General features: G+C 33.7%; 2 protein-coding genes across 2 annotated transcripts; both read left to right on the plus strand.

The window, feature by feature from the left end:
- The first annotated feature begins 1,279 nt into the window (after positions 1-1,279).
- On the plus strand, positions 1,280-6,192 carry LOC133175989 (small ribosomal subunit protein uS15). The gene is made up of 6 exons (XM_061311167.1): positions 1,280-1,348; positions 2,572-2,620; positions 2,766-2,844; positions 3,327-3,496; positions 5,882-5,982; positions 6,127-6,192. The coding sequence occupies exons 1-6, from the start codon at positions 1,326-1,328 to the stop codon at positions 6,158-6,160; spliced, it is 456 nt and encodes a 151-aa protein (XP_061167151.1). The 5' UTR covers positions 1,280-1,325; the 3' UTR covers positions 6,161-6,192.
- A 2,497-nt stretch (positions 6,193-8,689) lies between these two features.
- Positions 8,690-18,651, plus strand: LOC133175905 (caprin-1-like). The gene is made up of 11 exons (XM_061311041.1): positions 8,690-8,871; positions 13,462-13,524; positions 13,788-13,874; positions 14,031-14,192; positions 14,421-14,717; positions 14,911-15,187; positions 15,796-16,121; positions 16,458-16,617; positions 16,790-16,921; positions 17,421-17,555; positions 17,730-18,651. Exons 1-11 carry the CDS (start codon positions 8,758-8,760, stop codon positions 17,843-17,845), a joined length of 1,869 nt encoding a protein of 622 aa, XP_061167025.1. The 5' UTR covers positions 8,690-8,757; the 3' UTR covers positions 17,846-18,651.
- The last annotated feature ends 2,243 nt before the right edge of the window (positions 18,652-20,894 follow it).

The following is a 20,894-nucleotide window of genomic DNA, read 5'->3' on the forward strand; positions in this document are numbered from 1 at the left end:
CCTGTAACAACGGTTGTAAGAAAATCTCGCTGTTAATATGTCAATCTCTAAACTCAAAAGATCAAATGTTGACGGCAAAGCTTCTCCAGTAAACTAAGTACAAACATAGTGCCAAATACACTCAAAAGCCCACATTTTCTATCCCAGATTTCACCAAAATCATTTAATATTTAAAAAAAAGCCAGATAACTAATCAAAACAGACTCGAGTTCCTTAAATGTGGGCACCAATATCTCGCATCTTATGCATGTACGTACAAATTCCAACGCCGTTGATAAAAAAAAATGGCAGCGGAAATGATATGCTTCTGTATATTGTGAACATTACTTGTATTTTTATTTATTCCATAATCGTATTAATTAAACCACTAACCTGATCGCAATCATTCATCCCTTTTCGTAGATATTTCCACCGAATAATAAGCTGTCACATAAGCACAACAAGGTTCCGACATTCGTTGCCTACACTTTGACATTGTGACGTCATAATAATCTTCGCGTCATAAAAGAAGCGCTCAAACAGATTTATCCCCCTTTTCCAAGTCACCATGTTCATCATCAAAATTACAAAATTTATTCACAAACAGTTACCATAGCAATCTCTTGTCGGGAAAAATAGTTTGTAGACAATAAACTAGAGCTGATTCAGCTTTTAAAGTCATATATGGCGAATTTTTGAAAAGTTCAGACTAACTAAAATTAAAAAGATTTTTCTATTTGATTTATTACCTTATGTAAAGATGGGACTTTCCCTTAAATTACACAATTTAAATCAATCGCGTTTCCAAGTTATAAGAAATTTAAAACATTAACCGATTTATTTACCGACTCCATATTTAAATAACAGGCACGGTAAATGAGTTTAAATCAATTTAACTATAGAAACGTGTGGTTATTCAAGTTAAAAATCGGTGTAAAAATTTAATTTGAACGTATATAACATATATCATGTATATCTACACTCAATCTCGTATTATTATTATTTTTTTTTTAGCTCAGATACGCCATATATAGCTTTAACTTGTTACAAAAATACTTAATTCAAATCATTGATTTCCCGTTTATAATTTTCTCTTGAACTAAGAGGCTGAACGCGCATTAATTCTCGAAAATCTAAACTTTCATCTCTGTTTTCATCAAAGCCTCAAAGGCGCGAAAGATCGACGTGTTCGTCGAATTTTTCTGCATTTCCGAGTGGAAAAAGACCTCTGTGTATTTTGCGTTATCACTAAGCTTTCGTAGTGTGCCGCTAAATGTTCTGGATCTCTCCAGTAGATGGCGCTAGTCCAATGGTTCGTCACTTCCTCTTTCACACACGCTGCCATCATGGGTCGTATGCACTGTCCCGGGTTCGTAATAATTGGCATTTATTTACCTCAAACAAACGATATGACGGAGTAAAAATGTTATAAAATGAAATGAGAAACCTATAGGTTTTCAATTTCACTTATAAAATGTAACAATTCCCTCCATGAAAATGTAAAAACTGGTTATTTACTTGCACGTGGTGAACAACACAAGACACCTCTTGTTTGTCAGTGAAATATATACGTGTTTTTGTATGCTTAAACATTGTATGGCATGTGTAAATAAAATAAATACAAATAAAATAACTTTTCTGGTCACGCTGTACTACCTGATTACCATTATAGCGAGTATCATTTCACAATCGACAGAAAGGGGGGGGGGGGGATCTGAGCTTGCTGAAATATTGTTACAATATTAAATCTGTGTCTCGAGACAAACCCTCACCACAGTTAAAATACGTCCCATGTAGTTGCAATGGTGCAAATCGGAGCAGATCCGCTCCGAAATGATTTTGAAAGAATACAAAAGGAGTTGCACTAGTAAAAACATAATTGCTACGAATTTTCAATTATGAATTGTATAAAGAAAGAATAATAGTTCTGAATTCAAACTGCATACAAGATATAAATATTGTGTAATAAAACCATGTTAATGATTAAAAATGTGTGATAAGTGTAAAGGTGAAAGTTTTCATTTGTAGAGGAGATATTTAATAAAAGAATTTTAAAGAGGCTGGGGGGTTGTGGCCATTTTTAGACTATATTGATCTCCTTTAGAAGAAGAGCTCCATATGAAGATATAGAAAATGATCAAATTTTAAAACTAAAATTTTTGAAATTTTTCTTTGCCAAATGATAGTTGACAGCTTAAGATATCATATCTAAAAAATTAAGTTAAATCTGGTGGTTAATTAGTGGTTAATTTGTTGACCCCCCAGCCTCCTTAAATTTTCTAGAAACTGATTATCTTTTTGATTCGGAGCGAAACCGCTCGGGTTGATAAGGTAATTGGATCGTGACCATGCACTCGGGTCAAACAAGTAAGCAGAACGTAACCACCTGTATTCCCTGATAGTTACTAATAGCTGAAAATATTATCATGATTATATAGTGAAACATTTTTAAAATGCAATCTTAGCCAAATGTTTTAAGTTTATACATATGCCATACTTTATTTATAATTTTATTAGAAGGTAATTGAGCTGACTTTATACATTCCTGAAAAGATATTTGTAATTATAACATTTGTTTAACTTTCATTTCAGGAAAGGTATTTCCCAGTCAGCTTTGCCATATCGCAGATCTGTACCCACAGTAAGTTTTTTTTCTGAGAAGATTTTGTCAGGTTTATTTTAGTTTCCAGGTTCAATCAAGGGTGTACAGGGATTTGTCCAGTGTTTTATTCCATACTACACCCTGAGGTTTGCACAGAAATAAATTGTATATAAATTTTTTGTAGTGGTTGAAGTTGACATCTGAGGATGTAGAAGAACAAATTATGAAGCTGGCCAAGAAAGGCTTGACACCATCACAAATTGGTATGTTTATCAAATTTAACCATTACCAATGAACCATTTTTTTTCATAATTGGGCGCAAAACAGTTGAATAGTTTGCCTCAAGTTTTTTATTGTTATTTCTTGTAATAAATTTATCATGTAGTACAACTCTAAAATCTGACAGAAAAAAATTGAATACATGAAGTATTGCATCTTATTGCAATGCCTGACACTACTTTTATTTTTCAACCTTGAGAAATTTTATGTAATATGCATGTTTTTAATATATATGTAGTGATTGTATGTTACATCGTGTAAGAGAAAAGTTAAAGAATATCAGTATCTCCTTTGCTGGGGCATTTCAAGGGAAAGTATTCTTCCAATACTTGAATAAGAAGCAAAACATAACATGATGCAAAGTTAATGTACCTGTATATGTAATGTGGAAAAAAAAATAGAAAATATGAACTATTGTTGCATTAATCTTGATCACTTTTTTTCAATGAATTATCCAATATTACAGGTGTTATCCTTCGTGACTCTCATGGTGTGGCCCAAGTCCGCTTTGTCACAGGAAATAAGATTCTGAGGATTTTGAAGAAGAAGGGCATGGCCCCTGATCTTCCTGAGGATCTTTACCACCTCATCAAGAAGGCTGTCAACATCAGAAAACACATGGAAAGGAACAGGAAGGTACACACAGATTAGGCTTGTTTTACCTAGTCTCAAACTTGCATGTATAATGCTTGTTTCACCTAATCCCAAACTTGTATGTATAATGCTTGTTTCACCTAGTCTCAAACTTGTATGTATAATGCTTGTTTCACCTAGTCCCAAACTTGTATGTATAATGCTTGTTTCACCTAATCCCAAACTTGTATGTATAATGCTTGTTTCACCTAGTCTCAAACTTGTGTGTATAATGCTTGTTTCACCTAGTCTCAAAACTTGTATGTATAATGCTTGTTTCACCTAGTTTCAAATTTGTATGTATAATGCTTGTTTCACCTAGACCCAAACTTGTATGTATAATGCTTGTTTCACCTAATCCCAAACTTGTATGTATAATGCTTGTTTCACCTAGTCTCAAAACTTGTATGTATAATGCTTGTTTCACCTAGTTTCAAATTTGTATGTATAATGCTTGTTTCACCTAGACTCAAACTTGTATGTATAATGCCTGTTTCACCTAGTCTCAAAACTTGTATATATAATGCTTGTTTCACTTAATCCCAAACTTGTATGTATAATGCTTGTTTCACCTAATCCCATACTTGTATGTATAATGCTTGTTTCACCTAGTCTCAAAACTTGTATGTATAATGCTTGTTTCACCTAGTTTCAAATTTGTATGTATAATGCTTGTTTCACCTAGACTCAAACTTGTATGTATAATGCCTGTTTCACCTAGTCTCAAAACTTGTATGTATAATGCTTGTTTCACCTAGTTTCAAATTTGTATGTATAATGCTTGTTTCACCTAGACCCAAACTTGTATGTATAATGCTTGTTTCACCTAATCCCAAACTTGTTTGTATAATGCTTGTTTCACCTAGTCTCAAAACTTGTATGTATAATGCTTGTTTCACCTAGTTTCAAATTTGTATGTATAATGCTTGTTTCACCTAGACTCAAACTTGTATGTATAATGCCTGTTTCACCTAGTCTCAAAACTTGTATATATAATGCTTGTTTCACTTAATCCCAAACTTGTATGTATAATGCTTGTTTCACCTAATTCCATACTTGTATGTATAATGCTTGTTTCACCTAGTCTCAAAACTTGTATGTATAATGCTTGTTTCCCTAGTTTCAAATTTGTATGTATAATGCTTGTTTCACCTAGACTCAAACTTGTATGTATAATGCCTGTTTCACCTAGTCTCAAAACTTGTATGTATAATGCTTGTTTCACCTAATCCCAAACTTGTATGTATAATGCTTGTTTCACCTAATCCCAAACTTGTATGTATAATGCTTGTTTCACCTAGTCCCAAACTTGTATGTATAATACTTGTTTCACCTAGTCTCAAACTTGTATGTATAATGCTTGTTTCACCTAATCCCAAACTTGTATGTATAATGCTTGTTTCACCTAGTCCCAAACTTGTATGTATAATACTTGTTTCACCTAGTCCAAACTTGTATGTATAATGCTTGTTTCTCCTAGTCCCAAACTTGTTTGTATAATGCTTGTTTCACCTAGTCTCAAACTTGTATGTATAATGCTTGTTTCACCTAGTTTCAAATTTGTATGTATAATGCTTGTTTCACCTTATCCCAAACTTGTATGTATAAAGCTTGTTTCACCTAGTCTCAAACTTGGATGTATAATGCTTGTTTCACCTAGTCCCAAACTTATATGTATAAAGCTTGTTTCACCTAGTCTCAAACTTGGATGTATAATGCTTGTTTCACCTAGTCTCAAACTTGCATGTATAAAGCTTGTTTCACCTAGTCTCAAACTTGTATGTATAATGCTTGTTTCACCTAGACTCAAACTTGTATGTATAATGCTTGTTTCACCTAGTCTCAAACTTGTTTGTATAATGCTTGTTTCACCTAATCCCAAACTTGTATGTATAATGCTTGTTTCACCTAGTCTCAAACTTGTATGTATAATGCTTGTTTCACCTAGTCTCAAACTTGCTTGTATAATGTTTGTATTCCAATCACCAAAGGAAAACTTTCAGTAAGGCGTGACATTCTTGGCGTTACATAATTAGCGTCTCTCAATGGTGACCTAGATTCTCATTGGTTAAGAATTTAATAACATTAGCAACTTCAGATTGTTGTTAACAAACGATTAGGTAACATAAGCCACACCTCTTTACTGTAAGAAACGATGTAATTGGTTCCTTGTGTCACTCTTTGACTCTGACTCAGTTTTATCCCATGTGTATTTCACCCGTGAATGAAAATCTGTGTAAATTTCAGTATTGATGAGCTAATCCGGCAACCAATGAGAATCTAGGTCACTATGTGAGAGACGCTAATTATGTTTTGCCAATAATGTCACGCCTTAATGAAAGTTTAAGCAGAAAAGAGATTTGTACTATTTTGTTGTTTACACTGTAGGACAAAGATTCCAAGTTCAGATTGATTCTGGTGGAGAGCAGAATTCACAGACTGGCCAGATATTACAAAACTAAGAAAGTTCTGCCACCTAACTGGAAATAGTAAGTCCAAATGGATGATTTTTTTTTAATTGGAGAAAAAAATATTTTTAGGAATCTCTATAAATCCTGCTCAAATATTGTGTAATTTAACATTTAACAATGTTCATTTATTTCAAATTAAGTTTTATTTTCTTCCTTTTTCAGTGAGTCTGCTACAGCTGCTGCTTTGGTTCAGTGATGTTATACATGTAAAATAAATGTGAGACAGTCCCCTAATGTGTTTGTTGTAAAAAACATGAATTTGACATAACATTGTCTATATCTGAATTCTGAAACTTAAAGTGTATATTGCAGATATATGGTAGTAGTATTTGTGGGTTCAGTTATGGCCTTTGGTGTATGTGAACATTCTTAGAAATCAGTCAGATTTGAATCAGCAATTTTGCAAATATTCCTGCTATATCTCTGAAGCGTGTGCATCTTCCTAAAACTAAAGTGCACTCGATTTTGCATTAAAACAAGTCATGTTTGCATTACATGTATATTATAAATAATTATTTTTCAAAGTCTCATAAGCCTTTTTCAGGCACATAAGACTTGACAACTTTATTCAGGTAACACAAGTATATTTCCTACCAGGTTTGGTTTTTCTGGTCTGTTATCAAAACAGCTAACAGAATACAGAACAGAATAAATGGTCACCTGACCTGCTGAGAAGCAAAGGGATTTAACAGAATGAATGCTTCGTTATATAGTGTAGATAAGTTTGTTCAAATCATAACCTCTGGGGGTAGGGTTGGGCTACCACAGGGGATGACAGATGTAAAAAAAAAAAAAATAAGCAATCATCCTTGGGCAGTGTGGATTCAAGATGTTCAAATCAGGCTTTGGCTACAACAGGGGATCAAAGTTATGCATAGGAATATTTGGAAAAAATCTTTATAATTTTTTTTTTTTTGAAATCCAATGAAACATTAACTTCTCTGTCAGTAGCTTGCTTCGATTTAAAAACTTGTCGTATTCAGTGCATGCTCTTAAATATCGCATATAGTTGGGAGGCGTAAACACCATATGCAGGTGATAAGGGAATATTGCTATATACTTCAATGATTTTTTTGTCAGAGGTATGGCATATTTTTAAATGTTAATGGGAACCAGATTGCACTTGACAGTTGGGGACTAGCTAGTATTGTTAATGCAATGCTCTTAAGCTATCTTAAAAAAAATGTTTGGTTGCCCTCTCCCGACCGACTGGCTAAAAATGACCCGGCTCAAAACTTTTTTAACCTCCATGAAGCAATTATTTTATTTATTTATTTTTTATGTATTCTGGAAAATAGGTTTTAAAAAATTTAGCATTGAAATTGAAATTTTCTGAGAAAAAAATTTTCCTCACCTACCTACCGACCCTATTTTGTCATCTTGAGTCGGGAGAGGACAATCAAATATTATTTTAAAGTTGGCCTTAGAATGCTTAGTGTTATAGTCCCCTATCAGTGAAACTGGAGGAAACAAGGATGGGGATCAGTGCGACATTTAACTCCAGATACGACATTGTCCAGACTTTTTGCTACCATTTCTAATTGTGATGTCCAAAAATAAATTATAGCACTTGGTGGGGTTTCTTAGCAGTATCACAGGGTCTCATGTTAAACTCGCAAACATCTCTTATTTTAAAGATATGAAGTCCTAAAAGTCAGAATCCCATGGAAGAATGGTGGGATTTTTAGTCCGAACGGCTAACCCGCCTTTCTCCTAGAAAAAAGGGAGAAAAAGTTTCAGATGGGATATTTTCTCCCATTGGGATTTTTTCCTCCCACAAATTTGTTCAAATGGGATAAATCCAACGGATATTGTCAATGCTCATGAGACATTTTCTCCCATACATTGTTAAGCATGGGATAAATCCCATGGATTATGATGAGTGGGATATCATAAGTAATCGATAAAATTACAATTACTTTAGATTTTCAAAGTAATCGATTACAGGCTGATTACTTTCACTTTTTGATTTTTCATTAATTCACAACTTTTCTTTAATATTAACATGATTAAGGATAAAATTTACTTTGTGAAATTGCTAGGACGTGTGTCAATCAGTTTCCAGTAAAAAAGAAGTTTCTAAACATTCTTTTATTATATTTGGTATGAAACACTCCTAGAACATATAAGTCAATTTAGATGGTGTTGTCAATAAGTAAAATTGAAATTGAAATATTATAATTTGAAAAAAATATTAACTTCAAACCTGTGTCCACGTCCCTTCAGCATCCTCGCAATGCCAGGGGTCCTGAGTCAACACGTTGCCGTTAGACGGTAACGTGTTGACTCAGGACCCCTGGCATTGCGAGGATGCCCTTTAGTGATTTTTTAGGAAAGCTAAATTGTATGTTGTTAATTTTTTTGTGTGAAAATCAGAGATATATATGCCTCTTAAATATATATAAAGTCAAATGTCTGTGCTAATACATTTAGTAAGAATTCTTAAAAAATTGATTCAATTTTTTTCTCAGGAAATTCCTGGATCCGCCAATGGTATCTCTTTGTGAAAAAGGAGTTGTCGTTCATGCAAATTTTCATATACCACTTTCCAAAATATACGGCACAAAACTTGGCTAATAAAAATCCCTTAAAAATTTGTTTGCACTGTTTAATCAAGTACATAAACGTAATAATTCAATATTTAATAAATAGTATACTTGAATTCAATAATTTCTTAAGCCAAATTTTGAAGAATTATCAAAATTTGTATGTACCGGATATTTGAATGACTGGGAGCTATTTGATCCCCAAGCACGTGAATCTGTCTTTATGCTGAGTTGTTGCTGTTGAACGATGCCTGCCGCCTCTACAAAACAAGAAACTAAGTCCTCTCCGGAGGCAGCGGATCCAATGAAACAAGTCCTGGTTGTCATGGACAAGAAAGTTCGTAATTTGGAGAAGAGAAAGGTAAAAAATTATGGTTTGATTTAAAAATAAATGTTCTAGAAGGTTTGCATGACGACAGCTCACACAATGATGGTGTTTAACATCATTCCCCCCTTCCCTTTGAAATCTAGAGTAAACAACCAAGGAATTTTATCAGTTTAATGAGATTATTTTATTAACTTTCAAGATTAATTTTTTTAAGTGGATAGAAACTGTAAACACGAAGATTAAAAACATTTGAAAATAACATGCACAATTTTCAAAATGGCGTCTTGCACACTTCCGCATCTGCACTATTGCTACAAACGCAATAGTTTTAGGTAACATTTTGATAAATATCAATACATTTGTTAATTCTTGTTATCCAAAATAGCTTGGAATATTTATCTTTCATTTTGTACAACATATATGAGAATGATAAGAAATACATTTTATTGGGGACCCGGCATAATGAATTCTAAATGTGAGCGTAAAGTGTATTTGTATATTGCAAAATAGATGCTTATCGTCAGTAATATTCACTACAAGACCCAATTCATTAAGACAGAGGTCTCTTTAGGGCATTATCCTGTTATTCGCTCCGCGGGGTGAATAATATTTGACGTTATTGACGTTATGTCAAATGAAAACCATTGGTCGATGTGAGGTCAGTATTTGAGAGTTTTATAGGTGGAGGTGCTGCTAAATACAGGAAAGGGAAATCAAGAGTTCAGGACTGAATCTATATGTAGCCTACATAATAAACATACAAATTTCAAGCGTTGTTTTATATTTTATCTTCACAATATAAAATAAGAAATTTATAAATGAAATTTGAAAGTTTGCCCGTGTGCATAAACATTTTATGCAAGGACAAAGGGCCATACTTATTCGCAGCGGTGCGAATAACAGGAGTATATATATGCCGACGATCTTTCCATTTTCAAGCTAAAATGCTCTGGAAAGGGAAGACTTCCCGGGAAAAGGGTTTCTTTGGGGGAGAGTATATAAAAAATGGGGCTTGGAGTTTTTTGGGGGATATTCCCTCTAAAATTGGCATTTTATGAAAGGACATAGGGCCATACTTATTCGCACCGGTGCGAATAACAGGAGTATATATATACCGATGATCTTTCCATTTTCAAGCTAAAATGCTCTGGAAAGGGAAGACTTCCCGGGAAAAGGGTTTCTTTGGGGGAGAGTATATAAAAAATGGGGCTTGGAGTTTTTGGGGGGATATTCCCTCTAAAATTGGCATTTTATGAAAGGACATAGGGCCATACTTATTCGCACCGGTTCGAATAACAGGAGTATATATATACAGACGATCTTTCCATTTTCAAGCTAAAATGCTCTGGAAAGGGAAGACTTCCCGGGAAAAGGGTTTCTTTGGGGGAGAGTATATAAAAAATGGGGCTTGGAGTTTTTGGGGGGATATTCCCTCTAAAATTGGCATTTTATGAAAGGACATAGGGCCATACTTATTCGCACCGGTGCGAATAACAGGAGTATATATATACAGACGATCTTTCCATTTTCAAGCTAAAATGCTCTGGAAAGGGAAGACTTCCCGGGAAAAGGGTTTCTTTGGGGGAGAGTATATAAAAAATGGGGCTTGGAGTTTTTGGGGGGATATTCCCTCTAAAATTGGCATTTTATGAAAGGACATAGGGCCATACTTATTCGCACCGGTGCGAATAACAGGAGTATATATATACCGACGACCTTTCCATTTTCAAGCTAAAATGCTCTGGAAAGGGAAGATTTCCCGGGAAAAGGGTTTCTTTGGGGGAGAGTATATAAAAAATGGGGCTTGGAGTTTTTTGGGGGATATTCACTCTAAAATTGGCATTTTATGAAAGGACATAGGGCCATACTTATTCGCACCGGTGCGAATAACAGGAGTATATATATACAGACAATCTTAATTTCTATTTTCAAGCTGAAGTTCTCTGGATTTTTTTGGGGGGGGGATATTCATGATGAAAAGGCATTTTATGGATGAAAATAGAGTTATACTTATTCGCACCGGTGCGAATGAACAGAGGTAGATTTTTTACAAACGCCATTCTCAATTGTTTAGCAGTGTTAACTGGACCATAGGTGAACGCTATTCATGCATCTGTTAGTCATTGTTCCTATTGTTAGGAGTAAATGTGAAAGCGTATTTTTCTTTAATTGTTGTTATGGCATTGAATTTAAAGATCAGATACAGTAAAGATCGAAGAAATGATATCATGTATGTACAGAGATGTATTCCCTGTTCAAATGACATAATGTGTTTTGTAAATTCACAAAAATATACAGGACTGTGTCTCTGCAAACGCATGGCTTCCTTACCTAAAAGAAATTTTAATTGAAATGGCATGAAAATATGGTTTATTCCGTTACAGGTGTATAAATAAACATAAAATATATTATACAGTTGAGTACATTATTAATTTCCTCAGTTTTAAATTAACGTGTAAACAAACAATAGATAAAACATGAAGATAATTATGGTTTATTCCGTAATAAAACAAGCATGAAAATATAATATATTTCACTTTATTCCCTGAGAAATGAATGAACATGAAATTATTAATGAAAATAGGGTTTATTCCATTACATTATATAGAGAGTAACTTGATGAAATTTATTTCCTCACGCAAAAGAAATAAAGAAAATCACGGAAAAAACGCTCTATATTATCTCACATTTAAAATTTCACTCAATACTGAAATTTAATCGGGGTTAAAAAGAATTCCGACGAAATAAACGCTAATTTCTTAAAATATATATTCTTTCAAGGGAGGTTTAAAATACGAAAAAACGTCATTTAATTTGAGTTTAAGAATATATGATAATCAAAGAAAAAATTACGACGGAATAAAGGCTAATTTCTTAAAATATATATTCTTTCAAAGGCAAGTAGAAAAACATAACGTCAACAATGTCAAATATTATTCACTCCGCGGTGCGAATAACAGGATAATGCCCTCTTTAGTATATCTAAGAAGCAGAACCAATAAAGTCGATGGAGAAACCAGGGTTGTCCTTAAGACCCGTGGGCCGGGGAATGTCCCTGTGTATAAAGATGTAATCCCCTGGTTATTCTGGTATTCACCCTCAACCCCATTTTAGGGGAGAAATCCCAAACCCCCATCTACTTTTTCAATGTCCCCTTGCTATTTCAATTCTTAGGCCATCCTTAAAAAAATGTTTGTTTGGAATTCCCGCCTGGGAGTTTTCAGACCCAGAAGGGAGGGAGGGAATTTTTTTTTTTTTTACAAATTGAAGTTAAATTAAAAAAAAATGATAAAAAATAAACGCCTGAATGAACAGTGGTGTTTTTGATTACATTTCCTCTTTCTTTTATAAATATTATTTTTGTTTAATTTTGAAATATATACACAAGGGTACTCAAATATCAATCTAATTAAAGTTAGATGTTAGATCTGCTTGTTTATTTAAAGTCAAATTTCAGCGTCAAACTTCTTTTAAAAATCTGTTATAAAAGATAATTTTATCTGTCAATTTCATAGGATTTCTCTTTGGAATTTCTAGCCCTTTGTCAAGATAATCCATACAAACAGTGAGGACCACATGAAATTTCTTTAGAAGAGTTGGGCTGTTTTGTGGAAAAGGGGGAGGGGGTGCTTGATGTGATCTAGCCTGTTTGATATGCTGAATCAATTTTAATATTACATTTCAAAGACTTGTCAGACTGAGGGACAACATTTTTCCTATATTTTCATTGTTGGAATAAAATATTTCCAATCAATGTAATTTGGATGATAACTGAACTGAATGATCATTTTTAATTTCAACATGACGGACTTGTCCAGTTCAATTTGCAATCTCTGTCAATATCTCTTTCCTGGTATCGTGTTTACTAAAACTTTATATCATTTCATTTAATATTTTTAAGTCACCATTCATTTTTATGGAGATGCACAAATGCTCGGCTTTTCAACGCTTGTACGTTTTCACATCCAGCCTGGTCTGACATTTTGGCGGCTTTCATTTTGTCGAGGATCTTCTAATTGCTATATCATAAATACTATGAAGAAAGCATTTAATTGACTAGTGTTGTTAAATTAATGTGGAGCTCAAACCTGATTTTAAAAAGCTATTTTGACGAACGAACTCGTAATAAGCATTGTAAGATGATAAAATGGTAAAAAAGATATCCAATAAAAATTTTTCAGCGGGGGGTATTTCACAGAGGCGGGCAGCAATTCCAAACAAACAGTAATTTTATTTAGGCCTTAGGAACAACCCTGAGGAACAGGTATATGATGATTAATTAACAAGATGTACTCATTGTGTAAATAATCAGAGTTTTTTTGAGTTCTTAAAGTTATCAAAATTTCAGATGAGAAACTTTAATACCTTTAAAAATTTAGATTGAAAGTTTTGTTTTTTTTTTAAATTTTACATCAGCCTGTTAAGCAAGGAATATCGAAGATGCAATTTCAACAATGTCAGATATTAATCTGGAATGCATATTTTATGGGATTTGCTATATTTTTCAAGTTTTTTTGTTTGAGAACCTATGCACCATATGTTACACAAGAAATTTATGAATCCCACATTTGATATTGACTGACTTGCATGAATTTATGAACTTGACTTTGATCATGTTGACAGGGTAAACTTGATGGCTATAGGGAGAAGAAGGACTCTGGAGTTACCCTAGAGAAGGACCAGCAGGTTTGTCATTGAAAGAAGATATATTATGACAGAAAAGAACGAGTTTGAATACTAGATTTTGAATTTTGTTTTGGATATAGGTACTTTAAGTAAAAATATTGCCAAGCTTAATTTGACTCTTACTGCCAATTAGGTTGAATTTTACAAAGTTCTCTGCTAAAATATGTATTTCAGTTAAATTTTTTACATGACATATCATTTCCTTGCACATTTTTTGAACAGGAAGTCTATTGATATTTTATTGCCAGGGTTTGTCTTTTTAGCTTGCCATCGATAGATATGGAGAAGTAATTCAGAACTTGGAGTTTGCTAGGGAGCTGCAAAAGCACTTTACTACGCTGGCCCAGGAGGTAAAAAGGATTATGAAAATCTCGGCTAGCTTTGTAAAAGTTTGTTAGTTAAATCAAAACACTCTCCTTCATTGCTCTAAATTTCATTATTTAATATAGTATGAGTTTCTTATAAATTTGTTTCATTTTATGATAGAGATAATGATTTTCGTACAGGCTGAACGCTTTCTCAAGAAGCAAGCCAAAAAGGAGAAGACCGAGCATCATTCTGCAGAAATGAAGAGGATCGGGGATATTTTGAGATATCAGAATCTCCTCGATGCAATGGGGTCTGAGAAAGTCCGTAGTGATTTTCAGACAGGGAAACATGGTGCAGTCGTAAGTATGAGAATTCCATTTTCATGTTTGTAAATGGGAATAAAACTCAAGTGTTTATATAAAAGATATTTTGTATGCTTGTTTCCGAAGTAAAAAATAAAGTAAAATATTCTACAGGAACAACACATGCATTACATGTAATACCAACAAAAAAAGTAATTGGATGAATTTCCACTAGTTATTCTATTTTAGATTGTTTGATAAAACTCATTTTATACAAATTTGAAGGTGCTAACTGAGGAGAACTTGACCCAGTTGGATGAACTGTACAAGCTCCTAAGTCCAAGCAGAGAGGGTGAGTCTAATTATGCAGAGGAGTTGGGCAAGTCTTCAGAGCACTTTGTCAGTCTTCTGGATGGAAAGGACAAACCTGTCGTTGGAACCACTTACAAGGACCTCAAAGTTCTGATTGATTTGATTGATGACTGTGGCTACTTCGAGCATGCTATGGAAGAAGAAGAAGGACATGATAGTGAATATGTGGTTGTCAACACAACAGAAATCCCCAATCCGGACTCTGCAGAGGTGAACATAAAAAAAGTTTTATTCCAACACAGTCCATCTGTGAATTATTTGATTTTCCACCACAAAATTATTGATTCCTTATGGTATTTAGCAAGGAAGAATTTTATTGTGTTGTCACAATATGTAGATGTATATATAGAGAGAGAGGGAGAGAGAGAGAGGTTTTACTGACTAGAGTTTTGCATCTTTGTAGGTACAGGCATCTTTACCACCCGAACAAACAGAACAATCCATTGAACAAAGCAACACAGCAACTCCCAGCAACAATGAGGCACAACTTGAAAGCATGAGGGAAGCAGATTCCTTTTTCTCCCAAAAAACAGCGGCACCACCCCAGACAACAAACACTACTCTTCAGCAACAACAACAAAGTAATGTAGCTTATCCCCGACAACGCCCTTTCCAAGAAATTGTGTCAGAGGTTCAAGGAAGCTGCATCTTCCTTCAAGAATCTACCATCGACATGGAATGTATGTTGTCAGGGACTGCTCTTTTTCCCTTGATAACTACCCTTTGCATGCTTGTCACTTGTTAACTGTAGTTTTCACAACTTTAAGTTAAATAGTTTTAAATTAGCAAGTGATGTGGAAATTAGACAAATGCAAAGAATTTGGGAAATGGTTCAGTAATGTTTGAAAAAGTACTTAATTGATATGTCAGAGATGATTTTTTTGTGCAAGATTGCTATCACTTGATTACCCTGATTAAATTGGAAACAACTGCCTATTTACTTTAGGTAATGACAGTCATGTCAACTACCAATACAGAAATGATAGCAGATTACAGTGTAACATGCTTATAGAGAAGTGCCAGGGTTGGGTGATTTTTCTTTGTTAAAAATGTAATTCATTATATCCATTAAGTTCACAATTTATTTTGAAGCCAAGGGGAATGAAATTCACTTCGCTTTAAGCGTTAATTCATTATAAGTGTGTTCTCTATAAGTGTGTTTTACTGTATGTCATTAGATGGTAAAATTTAGTATTGTGTTTCTGTTGTGTACTTTGGATTTTGTTACAAAGAATGCATACATGTACTGTGTACATACATGTACATTAATTTATTTTCTGTCTTGCAGCTCCTCACATGGACCCAGCTGTTGTGGCAGTGACCTCCCATCCCATGGGGCACCCTACTACCCCTCAATCAGACCCCACCCAGATTCCTTCACAGACATACACCAATCAAGGCTATGCACAAGCCAGCCAACAGAAATCTGTCTTATCACAGCAAACAGTGGACTATTCACAAACATTTTCACAGTCATTACAAAGTGATTCACTATTTCAATCCACGGACAATAGCAGTTCTCAAATGTCTCAGAATGTGTTAAATCAAAATGTTAGTGACAGCACGATATCTCAGTTTGAAATGCCACCACAGATTCCTATGCCCCCAGGCCAGGTAAGGACTAAAGTTAACGCAGTCAGCATAATTGTGAAGAAATATTTACTGGATTGGATTTCTGTTGTGATGGAGAAAGTGACAAAGTTACATGTAGATTTATCAAGTCTTGGTGATAAGTATGCTTAATGATAGCACAACTAGGAAATCCCTATAATAAAGGCACTTTTATTTCACTTTCTGATCATAAATCTGCTCATTTAGGATATGAATTTAAGAGGACAAACAATATAAGATATACATATTTTCACATGTCCAAATTGTTTTTAATACTAATGCAACAAGCTCACAAAGTCAAGTTCACTTGGCTAAAAGCATGCTAATTTTTCATTTAAGGATGATAGGTCCCAGGATGCTCAAACAGAAAAGTTTCAGATGAACCCCAATGCTGAAATGTTTCGGTCCAAAATGCATGCAGCATTCCCTGTGTCAGATGAAGGTCAAACTCCTGACGAATTCTCTCAGCAACAACAGGACGACCAACAGGGAGACTTTGGTTTGTTCTTCATCTTTTTGTCTTCTGTAATTTGTAGTTGCAAGAAAAAATTAAAATGGATGTGAATAAGACTTGTTGAACTTCTATTTTTGTTTCTTTTTGTTTTTTTTTTTGGGAAGATCTGTATTTTCTCCTCTTACTTGAAGTTTATATTCAACATATTATATTGCAGGAAATGGTTTTAGCTCAGGATATAGATCTCGTGGGGGTTTCCGTGGAGGTCGCGGTAATCGTGGTGGTGATCGAGGTGGCATGTCTAATGGATATGGAGGCCGAGGAAGGGGCAACTATGGAGGAAACAGGGGTTAGTTTACATATGTTATTGTAGTAAATCTTAAAGTAGACATTTAGGCTCTCATAAGATTTATTGCATGTTTCATTATATCCACCTAAGTTTTAGTAAGTGATGTAAAGTTGTGGATATTAGAACTTTATCTACATATATTTTAGTTCAAAACATTGTGTACCACTTAACACTTAAATTCCAGCAAGATTAAATTTTATCCACTGGTATTTAACAGGATTTAGAATTTCTTTGATAGGCAATAGATTTTAAAGAAAAATTAATGTTGTATATGAAGGAACTATTAGATATGAATAATGGCTTCTTATTTCTGAAATTTGTGTTCTTACTCCCTTGCATGAAAAGTTGTTTGAGTTTTTTTGTTGTATGTAAGATTAAGTTACTTGCATAGAACATGTTGATATACATTGCCATTTGCCAGATAAAAGTACATATATGACTTGCTGGTGTATTTTGTATTGAATTTGAATACATGTTTATACACACTGTTGTTTTGTAGGAAATTATCAGGGCTATAACAATCGTGACAACTATAGAGGTGGAAATTACAATCGTGACAATTACCGTGGTGATAATTACAACAACAATGGTTATCAGAAGAGAGATGGTCCACCTAGAGGCGGTCCAAGGGGAGGTAAGTCAGCTGAGATTAAGAATAAAAATCAAGATCGAAAAACTGATATCTTAGTCTATATCAAAGGTTTGCAGCATAAAGCACAAATGATATGATTGTTCTTGCTAGTTTTAATATCAAGATTTTTTTTGTGTGTCTTTCATCATGGTTGAGATAATGCTGTTTTCCTTACAGCAGGACGTGGTGGTCCTAGGGGTGGGTTCAACAACAAAGGAAGTGGCGGGGGATTCCGCAGCGGCAACAACTCTGGAGGGTTTGGAAAACCCCCTACACAGCAACAGGCAGCTTAAGCATTATTTATGGACTGTAACAAGTGCTTGCACAACTATTGAAGCTCTTGACAAATTTATAATTTGTGGATAATTTAAGTTTTATTTTATTGCTTTTGAGTTTCTTTTGCATTTTCTGAATGACATGTCCATATGTTCACATTTTGTTTACTTTGTTTTAAACAGTTCATGTTCATTGTACATGTATGTTCTGTGTTTTACTTTTTCTTTTCACATAAGTTCATTACTTTAAATTTTCCACAAGTTATATGGTAGTAGGTTTTTGTGTTAACAGCATTAATTTTTTTAGGGTATTGAAAGGAAAATGTTCCACAATACTTCTGGTTTTGTGCAGAGCACCTTGTAGGTGTGGTAGGGCAAAATTCAACAGCAATCAACAAGAATTAAAAAGGGAAATCTTAAAGCTGCAGCATAAGAATGGAACAGTGTGTCACACATCATTGGAAATCCAGGATTAGTTTCGCTTCTCTTGCCTCTTGGGGAGAAAAGTGAGACCAAGAGAAGGTTTCCAATGATGTGTGTCACAGTAGTATTAAACACATAATGAAAAATGCCATGTGAAGTGCTAATTTCTCAGTACATGGTACTGTGTGTGTTTACTACTACTGAAATTAAGTCATTTAAAGAAAAAAATTAAAAAAAAAAAAATAAATTAAAAAAAAATAGGAAAATATTGCAAATCCACTGTACAAGAAGAAATGCAACCCTCATGCTTTCTATTGATTTTATATTGTTTGGTCCATGATCATAGATGTTGGTGTGTTAAAACATCGGACCTTTACAATTAAAATTTCAGAACTTGAGAATATTATGTGTTTTCTTTCCTTATCTCTTCCTTAGATGGAGAATATTACTGAATCGAGATTGATTTACATGTAGTTTGCCTTTAATTTTATATTCTTCCACTGGAAATGAGTAATACTTTAATGTAAAGAGTGGAGACATTTGACAATTTGCAATTACTTTGATAGGGTGAAAATACTTGTATGTGGCACTCATGAAAATGTTATTATAACTTGGTCATACATGTATTTCTCTTAACCCATTCAAAGGCTGTGGGTTAGAACCATTTTCAACAAATAAGTTTGGTAGTAAGCAAAACATCTACATGCTATCATTTGTTTCTTTTAAATATGGGGAAAGTGTATTGTCTACTGCAATTACATTTTTATTCTGTATGCAGTGTTGTTGGAAAGCTTTATATAGTCAAACCTTGTTATCTTGAACTCGATGGGACCGAGAAAAACTTTGAGATATCCTAGGATTTGAGATACCAAGGGTAAAATACTTAAAAAATGAGTAGTTGGGATTTCCAAATCACTTCGACATATCCATGGTATATGAGATATAGGTGTTCAAGATACCAAAGTTCAACTGTACTACACTACACATTGACTATATATATACATATATATATATATATATTTAAGAGGAGTTTAGGGTACAATGTACCCACTCGATATATCTTCTGTAATTATAAAAAGAAACTGGGGGGATAAGCCGAGCCATATGCCTACATAACGATCGATAAAAAATCAATAAATTCATTTTACAAAAATTTCACTTTTTGTTGAATTAATGTAATGCTTATTACCATTTGCATACAAATTTGACAAAACATGAATACTGTAACAGCGAAAATGATTCTGATTAACACAACAAAATGGCATCACGCTCAATTTTCACAGAAACTGACATAAATTGGATGATATAACTACATTTTTTAAATAGAGTGGGTCATCGTACCATTTTTTTGAGAACGATTAATGAAAGGCAATGGAATGATGTTGCTTTTTACACTTGCAAAAATTTGGTATGAAGACCCACTCTACATAAAAAATTAAGTTAACTTACTTAAATTTTCACCGTGGTCTTAAAAAATTCTAAGTTCAAAAACGCTTGCTAAATATAGAGAACTGTATGCTATTTAAAGAGACACGTTAGTGTGACTCCGTGGTCTAGTGGTTAGCGAGGAGCTCTTTAAATGGACGTTTATTGAGGAAAGTGTTCGAGTCATGCTCTGATTTTTTTGATTTTTTTTTTTTTTTTTTTGATTTTTTTTTTTACTTTATTAAAAAAATGTCTATAGGAATAACATATTTTTCACTGGAAATAAAATATATACATGTAGTAATGAACTTATTTACAGTAAATTATTTAAAATGCCGGATAAAAATTATAATAGATATTTGAATACTTTTATTCCCGTTTTTATTTATTTTAAATAAAAGCGCTTCTAGATCACCATTATCATTATATACGATGTTAACATTTTTATAATATCTCCACAATAAGAGTAAACACTCAATATGCAGATTAATTATTAAATAGAAGTCTTTACCCATGTAAGACATATGTGACAGTAAATGAAAGTCAACTGTTTAGCTTGTTTATAATGTAAATATCATTTTGAAAACTACGGTAAACATTAAAATGCTTAAGTAAATTCGAACAATTGAGAGATTTTTTCCAATAAATGTTCTTGCATAGCCGAAAAATGGGCATGGGCACATGGCTCGTCTTATTCCCCCAGATTCTTTGTGTAACAATATGGTGAATTTTATGCCAACAGTTCAATAAGCTTTTATTAATGTAATATCATGTCTCCATATGCCTATCAGTACAACACTACTCATAGCTATACTTCTGTAAAATACTTACAGTCTCACCAGAGCTACTGAGAACTCCTTGGATATTATAACTTGCTGAACAGCAACAAAAATAAAGGTTCCAAACACAATAAAGGACACTAATTACCAAATCTCAATAGACCTGAATTCTGTGGGTTTGAAAAAAGTATAGTTTGTCCAGGAGTGTATATTTCCATGAAATGTGGAACTTGTATGATAAACTGCCCTGCCAGCTTTCTAAGAGAGCTAAAGTTCTGATGAATCAGCTGTATTTATTACGAGCTATGCATCAACTGACAAGGTTTGATCCTAAGCTTCACAGAGTTCAAAATATGCTTCTTAAACAATTTGAAATGAACACCTGCAAAATTCAACAAATAGTTCACTGTGACCTTCTTCATAAATACATTGTTTCAGGA

The sequence above is a fragment of the Saccostrea echinata genome, unplaced genomic scaffold (assembly GCF_033153115.1).
Source record: "Saccostrea echinata isolate AGI-Se365-2 ecotype Australia unplaced genomic scaffold, CSIRO_AGI_Sech_v1 ptg000064l, whole genome shotgun sequence".
Classification (NCBI taxonomy): Eukaryota; Metazoa; Mollusca; class Bivalvia; order Ostreida; family Ostreidae; genus Saccostrea; species Saccostrea echinata.

What these genes read in the sequence shown, in the direction of transcription:
- LOC133175989 (XM_061311167.1), top strand. Translation starts at nt 1,326, where the DNA reads ATGGGTCGTATGCACTGTCCCGG. An exon ending in GGTCGTATGCACTGTCCCGG is followed by an intron (nt 1,349 to 2,571) that starts GTTCGTAATAAT and finishes CTTTCATTTCAG; the next exon opens with GAAAGGTATTTCCCAGTCAG. An exon ending in ACATGGAAAGGAACAGGAAG is followed by an intron (nt 3,497 to 5,881) that starts GTACACACAGAT and finishes TTTACACTGTAG; the next exon opens with GACAAAGATTCCAAGTTCAG.
- LOC133175905 (XM_061311041.1), top strand. Translation starts at nt 8,758, where the DNA reads ATGCCTGCCGCCTCTACAAAACAAGAAACTAAGTCCTCTCCGGAGGCA. An exon ending in CAGGGAAACATGGTGCAGTC is followed by an intron (nt 14,193 to 14,420) that starts GTAAGTATGAGA and finishes ACAAATTTGAAG; the next exon opens with GTGCTAACTGAGGAGAACTT. An exon ending in ATCTACCATCGACATGGAAT is followed by an intron (nt 15,188 to 15,795) that starts GTATGTTGTCAG and finishes TCTGTCTTGCAG; the next exon opens with CTCCTCACATGGACCCAGCT.